The 9,707-nt window shown below is 35.0% G+C and overlaps 1 protein-coding gene across 1 annotated transcript; it reads right to left on the reverse strand.

Moving 5' to 3' along the window:
* Positions 1 to 873: 873 nt before the first annotated feature.
* On the reverse strand, positions 874 to 4,317 carry LOC110696031 (zinc finger CCCH domain-containing protein 24-like). The gene is made up of 2 exons (XM_021873293.1): positions 3,791 to 4,317; positions 874 to 3,416 (listed from the first exon to the last, which is right to left on the reverse strand). Exon 2 carries the CDS (start codon positions 3,323 to 3,325, stop codon positions 1,235 to 1,237), a length of 2,091 nt encoding a protein of 696 aa, XP_021728985.1. The 5' UTR covers positions 3,326 to 3,416; positions 3,791 to 4,317; the 3' UTR covers positions 874 to 1,234.
* Positions 4,318 to 9,707: the final 5,390 nt, after the last annotated feature.

A 9,707-nucleotide genomic window follows, 5' to 3' on the forward strand; every position in this document is an offset into this window, starting at 1 on the left:
TTTGTAAATTGTTTAAAGTAACACTATTATTATTATTATTTTTATCATTAAGGACGTTTATTTTACACTCCACCATACATACAACTCAAGACCCTTACATAATGGACTCTGAGTTTGATTTTTAGCTTGTGCGGAATAACATTCTATCTATCAAAGCATCTAAATTACACTCTAGCACTTACACAGCTCAACAACATACTTGGCAGACTCTAAATGCGTCACACGTCATCTTGAATGCACCTTCTTTCAAATACATTCGGGTGTACATTAAACTTAATGAGAGTGCCAAAATCATATTGGAAGAAACATCCTTTCCCTTTCCCTTTCCACCCCCATCTCTTTCTCACATCTTAAAGTTTCCACCCACCATCATCTACCATTGGGATCCACATCATAGATTCCATGCTTTCATGAAAAATGGAAAGAGATAGAGAGAGAAACATACAAACATAAAATAAAGGAAGCAAAATGAATTAGAAACCATCCAAATTTAGACCAAAGGGACAGTATTAGAAATTTAAAGCAAATAATACAATTTAGCTCAAACTTTTCATTTAATGTTCATACATCAATAAGAAGTTAAGAACCAAATGCCACCACCCACCCATCATTGTCAGTCCTACAATAATTCATTTTGTATACGGAGAAAAAAGAAGCCGCTTGAATTTTCCTCATTTTATCCAATACAAGTTTTATTTTTTAATTAAAGCCTTATTTATTTATAATATACTTGTACAGTATTTTGCAAGTGCAAAAATAAGAAATAAATAAATAAAATTCATGCAAAATTTCATATATTCAGTAATAATATATTACTTATACGAAGTATTAGTTATCGACTTATCATACATTGATACATGTTTTTGATACGTATCAAGGGCGATAATAAACGAATTGTCTTAGGAATAATAAAAAAAATATCAAGATTCATGAACAAAAGAAATAATACATAGAAATTTGATTAATTGATTAAATGAAAAAAAATTACCAAAAGAATCACCTTAGCTGGGCAACAACTTTGCAAATAGCCCAGATAAGGTTCTCATTTATCTTTTCTTTTTAGTTTCTGTAGTAATAATAATAAATAATCAAATAATATATGGTAAAAAAAAAAATCTTGAAGAATGTCCTCCAACTCCCACCTACTGTTAATTGTAGTCTTCTGAATTCTGACCTGAATCTCGAAAACAAAAATGAAAACTTGGGTTTTCACTCTTTCCAGTTCAAGCAAGCATTACTGAGCAGCAATCTGATCAAGCCATGCCCCCAGAGTCGAATGGTCCACGGATTGTTCCTGAGAGTTAGAATTTGAACCATCGGCACAGAGCATTGAACCAGATACTGCATTACTCGGCACCTCTTTATTTTCAGAAGATGGTGAATCCTTGACCAATGATTGAACCCAGGAAAGATCAGGCTCCTCACCATTATTCCCGACTGTATAAGATCGCTTCAAATGAGTCAATTCGTCGCCATTGATAGACCAATCAGCTCTTCCATTGGATGAAGGATCCCACTTAGACCATGAACCCACACTCACAGGAGAACCAGATATCCCACCAGTCTCAGGTATGAGGTCCCGAGGCAAATTAGCACCAAGATCACGTGCACTCAAACTGCGCATCTGCTGGTGTTTGTCACGCAAGGCAAGTGCAGATAAACGAGCATTGAAAGAAGACTGAGGATCGATGCCTCGAGGTGAAGACATCATACCAGGTGAAGATGGCCCAAATGAAGGCTGTAAAAGGGAATGATCAACTGGTTTGGGGGAAAAAACTTTGGTATTTATAGGTGACAACATGCTTTGTTGCTGCTGCTGAAAGTGGTTAAAAACTGCTGACTTGTGTGAAGGAGAAAACACGGATGCTGCAAGTGGATCAGAGTACCGAGGGGATGAGATCTCAGCAGAGAAAAGCTCATCAAGGTTGGATGGAGCCAGAGATTTTGGGCGAGCTGAGAGATTCCCATGTGCAAAGCAAGACATGTCATTAAGGATATGACGTTGCTCCATATCCTGCAGCATACTCAACTCCTCAGCTGGAATATCTCTCGCATTTAGTGATGATCTCAGACGGCTACTTTGGATATTGTTGGCCTGAATGTTGCTACCTGGAAGATGCAAGGTAGGGATGTTCTGCTGCTGCCAACCTGCAGAGTGAGAGATCCCATTCCCAGATGGAGAGAGTGGCGGTGTGAATGGTGACGGTGACATGGCAGATGCTGCTGATGGTGAACCAGGAAAGAGATTAAGGGCAGCAGCCATATCCATAACAGCAGCTGCAGAGGCTACTGAACGGGGTGAAGGAACAGCAGATCCCGTTGATGCATACAGAGGTCGAAGTTCCTCAGGGGTATGTGCAAAGAAGCAAACACGACGATTACAGCTTGTGCCATCCTTGCACAGTCTAGTCCTGTATTGTGCTGGATGTAGCCAGCATTCAAACACACCATGAGCATATTCACACATATCACCACGTCTACAAGTACCCTTACGAAACTCAGGACAAGGGACACAACTGTAATGGAATTTCCTGGGGTCCCTTCTCCTAGCATTCTCTCCCGGGTGGACAAAGGGGCACTCAGTCCAGTCATGGGAATAAGCTCGTGAACAAGGTCGAATCTTAAATGAGTACATTCGAAAATCATCAGTGGCATAAATGCTATTCTTTATATCAGGTAGAGATGGGTCTACAGGGTATTCCTTCTTTGCGGACATAGGAGATGAAGGAGCCTCTAAACCAGAGGAGATAGATTTGTTCTCCGAAAGAGTAGGGATAACCAAAGGAGCAACCTTCAACCCATTGCCTAAATCGCGGAGATCTTTCTGATCAGTAGAACCATGGCAACTAAGCATATCTTCAAGGGCAACTTGCAGCTGAGGAAGCATCTGGGAAACAGTGATCACATCACATGGTCGATTCCCTTTGGCATCAACTAGATTCGGATCAGCAACATTGGCTAGAAGCAACTTCACTGCATCAACAGCATCTACGGATCCACCAGAAGCAGCAGAATGAAGGGCAGTGCACTTATCAGGGCCACAAGCACAATTAACATCCACCTCCGAGATTGAAAGAATAAACTTCATCACATCCAAACTTCCATACATAGATGCAACCATCAACGGCGTCCTATACTCCAATACCATCCCCCGAGCACCCAACTGGCGGCCATACCATAAACCAATCTCGTCGATTACATTAGGTTTCGTCTCTATACATTGTTTAAACCCTTCAACATCATTATCAGCAGCAAGTTCAAGCAGCTCAGAAAAACTAATCTTCGCCTCAAAGACTTCACTAGAATTGCTCGTTTTCACATCCATGATCACAGCAAAACTAACTGACAAAAGTTCAACCTTACTTGCTCTAGCCTTCAAAGGTCTACATACACGCGTCGATAATCCGAAAATCAATCTGATAATCACCAATCAACCCTCTATGTTAGCCATTAATCTCTTGTTGACTTATAAAATTCCGAATTTTTTTTTACCAATTAATGCAGAAAATCAGCAAATTAATGCAGAAAATCAACAAAATAAACTTGCTCTTAAATACAGGATATCAGTTTTAACAACAGCTTATCCACAAAGAAATAATTAAACGAATGCTAAAAAGAAAAACCCCAGAATTTGATTTAGCTTAGAACGCATATATGAAATAACTAAACTACATATATTTCACAAATCAATCCCATAAAAAATAATTAACAAGATTAAAAAATAAAGCAGAAGAATAGATGAAATAATAAATTAAAGTGAATAATCAAAGTAAGAAAAAGAAATGCTTACTGAGTTCAAATGAATTAATTGGATTGAGAACAGCAAACTGTATATTCATCTTCTGAATTCAAGAAACCCCACCAAAATCACAAATTCATGGATCTACTGAAGCTCGAACCCCCATAAAAAATGGAGAAAAACCCATTTCAAAGAAACTGAATTTAATCACCATTTTTGTACTTCTTATTCAAATTAATCACAGTAAAAAGGAAACAAAAATAAAACTAAAAAGTACTCCGTAACGTATTAGAGAAGAATAAAAGATTGGAACTTTAGGGGAAAAATTAAATAAAAATGAGTTTGATTTGATTATTATTCATTGAATGAACAAATGAATAAATGAATTCCCTCTCACTTTCTCTCTCCTATAAATTTGTTTGAGAGTGAAGAGAGAAGATGAAAAAGAAGAGAGAGAGAAAGAGGGGGGAAGAGAGAGAAAGAATGGGAGGGTCTGTTTAAATTTGCAGGAAGAAGAGTGGGGGTAATGGGGAACCGGAAGAAGCGGTGAGTGTAATAGGGGGTAGGTGATTGAGGGAATAGGTTTGTTAACCGGATAAAGCGGTAGACAATTCAGTGGACTTCACTTTGAAAATTCAACTGAATTTGGGGGTTTCCTTTGGTGTCCGAAGTGTGGATATAAAGGGAGAGATTTTGGGGTACTTTAGTCAATTTTTAGTCAAAAAATTACACCATTAAGCATCAGTGTATTGGACTTTTGGTTATGTTTTGTTTTTGACTTGTATTAAATCAAACAACATAAATATACAAGTTCAAGATAAATTATGCAACAATGGAAATAAGTTCAAGTAACTCGTATAGTCGTATATGCAAAGTATGAAGTAAGGGTCTGTTCTCATTGACTGAACTCAGCTGAACTGAACTGAACTGAAATGAATATTTTATAAGAGAAGGAAATTAGAAACTGAACTGAGCTGAACTGAACTGAATTGAATTTCAACGTAAGAGAACGGGCCCTAAGTGTCACTAGATTTTTTGTCCTGAATTTATCCTAAGCTATTTGATTTTATTTTGTTTGAAGTAGTGAGTTTTCGGCCAACATGCTTCAGAACATAAAGCATTATAACAATAGATTTTTAAAAACTTCGACAACTTCATAATATCATATTTTCATGTCATGGGTCATGATCTTCTTCATTGAAACTTGGCCTACTTGATTCCCCATGGCATTATAGCATGGTGGATTGGTGGATGTTGAGATGAAGAAAGTGTGAGACCTTTTTGAAGAGTTAATAAATCTTTTGGGATATTAGTTAGTTATCTTCACACCAGCTGCTAGAATGTTGGAGGTGTATATTAGGTGAAAACGCTACATCCCTTGGCATGAGCACAAGGGATAAGCACATAGACAAGACATAACACCTCATCTTTATAAAAATCTTATTTATGGCAATAAAGGATAGTATCTTGGTTGATCTTAGGATCTAGGCAAGATATAAGACAAAGCATTTTAAGATGATATAGGATGCTACTTGAGACAAACAACTCTTCCTTGCCACCCAATCACTTTGCTCCATTCTCATTTAATAATAATCCCTAAACCCTTAAAATGCTCGAAATCAATGAAGGTATTAAATACCTATCTATGCATGTTTCCCTAAGCTTGTCCTTTTTTTAAAAGAGATTTCACTTTGTTTTACATACATTTTCTTAGTTTTCAAAATTCTACCTTAACCAAAAAAAAAAAAAAAAAAAACATTGTCAACAATAAGCTTAATCCCATTTATTAGGTTCTAACAAGTTTTGTGTTAGTATTTTGTTACTTTCAATTGGGTGTTCATTGGAAATATATATAAGTTAAAATTAAATGTAAATTAAACTTCATAAGGGAGGGTAAGCAACTAAAGGTTAGTTGGTTGCCCGGTGTACCTCAGCAACCTAGGGCCTACTCTGCTCCTAGGGAATGTGGCAGGGCCTTTCTATGACACTGCAGCAACAAATGCAGCTGTAATCCCCCGTATTTTTAAATATTTTATAAATGAAAATTTATTTTATTTATAATATTTATTTGTTATTTTTCATAATTTAATTTCAAAAGTTTCAAATTATTAATCTGGGTCGAAAATTATTTGAACAAATTATTTTATGCACCTTTATTCTACAATTTATGTCCAATCACACAAGTCTAACCCATTTGTTTACTTAATCGACCCATTATTTTTATGAGGCTCAATCTTCCCATTTACCCTACAATTCTCTCCTATAAATACCCCATGAATCCCCAAAAAATTTCCCACACAAAAAGGTTAGTCTTATTTTCTTTCTCCTTAGTTTTATTAATTTGTGTAATTACAATTATTGATTTATGGGTTTTGATTTTATTGTTTAAAATTAATTTAATTAGTATCAAATTGTATTTTGATGATTAAACTTTATAATTTCAGATTTTATAAGTGTCATAATTTTCAGATTTTGTAAATTTTATAACCTAGGGTTTTTAATTATTGAAAATCATGATTTTAGGGGTTTTATGAACAATTGATTTAGGGATTTTAGAGTAATGATGTTTTGAAATTTTGGTGATTATAAATAATGATTATTTTAATTTAATTCCAGATTATTTTGAACACTTAAATTCGGGTTTTAATTTTTAGATTTCCGTTCGTTAATATTAATCCCGTTTTAATTCCGACCAGGTTCTGAACTCATCCGATTTTTATGAAAAAGTAGTGTTTTTCATGTGAAAACAACGTTTTAAAAAAAAACTCACTACCTTTGGTAGTGATTACCACCCTCTCGTGGCCAAATTCAGCCTCTAAATATGATTTTCAGACAGTTTTTTATTTTAACAAAGTTTTTTATACTTAAAATATTATCCTTGAGTTTGATTGATAAAATTAATTATGTTTAAAGTTAATTAAGCATAAATATATGTTTTTATTGAAGTTTTAAGTGCTGAAATAGTTTTTAAGTACTACTTTTGATGTTTTATAAAGAGGGTTTAATCACCCATTAAAAAGGGAGATTATTAGGGGGTTTTAAATAATTTTTAGATTTTAATTAAACTTTAAACTTGCTGTGATTTCATGTATAAGAGTGTATTTTAAGGTTTTTATGAAGAAAATTCAAAGAACTATATATAAGCCTTTAATTTTAACTAAAGGGAAGGTTTTAAAGTGTTGTTTGATTTGGATTTTGAAAGTTTTAAAGTAAGTTAGTATTGCTGTAAATTTGATTGATTGGGTATTGATTGAGATGTAATTGTTTGGTTTAGGAGATGAGTTTATTGAAGGTGATTTCTAGATAGTAAAGTGGCATACCAATTCGTTTATTCAAGGTACGTACAAGTTACAAAACCTTGCTTGTAGGTGCATGTTTAAGGACGGATCGAGAACTTAGTATCATGTATAGGGTTGACTGGGTTAAATTGTTTGGTTATACATTGTGAATTTCAAATGATGTGCACTATTTTATATTGCAAGTATTATTTGTGCTCTAATTATGTAAGGTGCGCTTAGAGGCAAAGGTATGTGATTGGTGTAAAGATTAATTTATTACTCATTCATGATTATGCAAACATGATGAGTAAAAGGAAGAATTCCAGTCTTATAAGACGAGGTTAAGGCTTTGGGGTGCCTTATGCACTCAAGGTGTTTATACACCGAGGTAGTTAAAGGAATAAATAATAAATGTTGCTTGTCACTAATAAATCAAGAATTGAAATTGGAAAGTTGTTTTACTTGATTGAATTGATATTGGATTGATCGTACTGTTTGCATATGAGTCATCACCAAGTCTAAAACTGTAAATCACGTAAAGTGCAAGATGGATGAGAAATAAAACTCTGGATTGGTGCACTTTTAGAGTAATGACAATCAGGGGTTGGGGTACACGGGGTATTAGCCGTGTACTTTTATCGAGGCCGTCTGATCTACGAGTCTCCTATTTCAAATATTTTTTAAAAACTAGGAGTTAGGTGAGATCTCATACTAACCACGATCACGGAGTCGCGCCCATGGTCGTTGGATGTTTATTGATGTTTCCGAAAGGAGGCATGGGGTTTTTCTTTTATTGATGTTCCAAATGGAGCATGGGTTGGACAACCTTGTCTATTGCATAATCCAATGAATAAAAATAATGATTTACCTATTATTAATTAATGGAGTCTTAGTAATATGAATAGTTGAGTCGTGTGTTGAGTTTATAATTTAATGATGCATGATGATTGATTATTAGTAGCATGTTATGGATTTCTTATTTGTTTCGCAGCTTGTATGTACTCAGCTTTGCTGATTGCGTGCTTTTGTGTGTGTCTTTCTTTGGTCATGGCCTTCGCCTTTCAATGACCCTGTGACGATCCAATTTTTACACTTGTAATATTCGGGAGCAGATTAACCACAGGTTCTTACATATGCAGCATTCGCATCCGGTTGTGGGATTTTGAGTAGAGAGTTGGTTATTATTCGCAGTTTATTTCTTTTCATAAGTTTGAATTTATTTAAACTATGGTTTTATTTATTTATTACTTTTGTGGGGTTTTAATTTGAATATGGGCCTTAAGGGTTCCAAGATGTAAGATTTAATTTGGTTTTGGTTGTTAGTTTTGAAACTTATATATAATTGATTTAGTTTTCCGCTGCTATTTTCTGAAAAAGCCTTAACGTTTGAACACGTGGCGGTAGCACGCCAGTAATTCTCTTGGATTTTGTTCAGGGTATTTACAGGTTTTAAGAGAGAATTATTGGGGTGTTACAGCAACAATGAAGCTGCATACTTCTTGCTTGTTCTGTCCCATAATCGATTGTAGTCGCATCAAAGTTCCATGTCACAAGTTCCCCTTTGCTACACAACTTTATCAATAAATAATTGAGACTATCGTGTACCAATTTTTTCTCAATGTTCTTAGGCATGGAGATCCATACATGTACCTGCAAAAATTGAACAAAATCCCCTAACTCAATCTCAGTTCCCATCAACGTCGGGAGCAATAAAGAATGATGTTGCCGTCATAGGTTTGAGGCCGAGTTTGTGTTATCTCATATTTCAATGCTATAAGTATGTGATGTTATTTAAAAAAAAAAATATGTGATGTACTATATCTACATGAATGAAAATACAAAAGAATGTTTATTCAAGTTCTCCAGCAAATTCTCAAGTTAACAATGTTTTCGATGATTTTGAGACTACTACTTCTTTGCTCAATGGTCTATGTTGGCAATTTTTTACTTCATTTCTCGAAGAAATCTAAACATAACATAATTATAGATACAAGTTTTAATTCAAGATATTAGCTTAAACCATTAAACACAACTTTTGGAGATTGGAATCCCCAAATCAAGTTTTAAATTTTTTTACTTGTTTATTTTGATAACTAGAAGTTTGAGATGCCCATAATCACACATTATAAAATCGAATCATTGCTGATCAACTCTATCAAAATTTTGAAAACCATTGCTCCCATAGTCAAACTCCACCAAAGAATTTCCGCTATCAATCTAAAGAGTAAAAAACTTTATCACATCTCATGAGCCAAATTGATTGCTCTCATGGTCCCATGTTTTTTCACTAACAAATTTTGAAAACCAATTGGTTGTTGGTGTAGTGGTGATTGGGACTACACTTGGTAGGGAGGACTCATGTTCGATCCCCCGCAACAGCAATCGGGAGGGGACTGGAACCTAACCACCCAGAACTGATCCCCGAATCCGGATTAGCCCAAAGGGTGAACCGGGTGGAACACCCAACTAACAAACTCATATAGTCATATGGATTTTCAATACCACTAAAAAAAAGGAAAATTTCACATTTGCTACCAGCAAAAGGACCCTACTTCACATTTGCTACCCCTTTAATTTTTTATTTTATATTACTACCACCCAAACACACTAACTTTCATAATCACTACCACTTAACGGAATCCGTTAGATTTTCCGTTAAGTGGGTCCATAATGACACGTGTTGTATTATT

This window comes from Chenopodium quinoa, unplaced genomic scaffold (genome assembly GCF_001683475.1).
Source record: "Chenopodium quinoa cultivar QQ74 unplaced genomic scaffold, ASM168347v1, whole genome shotgun sequence".
NCBI lineage: Eukaryota > Viridiplantae > Streptophyta > Magnoliopsida > Caryophyllales > Amaranthaceae > Chenopodium > Chenopodium quinoa.

What these genes read in the sequence shown, in the direction of transcription:
- LOC110696031 (XM_021873293.1), bottom strand. Translation starts at nt 3,325, where the DNA reads ATGGATGTGAAAACGAGCAATTCTAGTGAAGTCTTTGAGGCGAAGATT.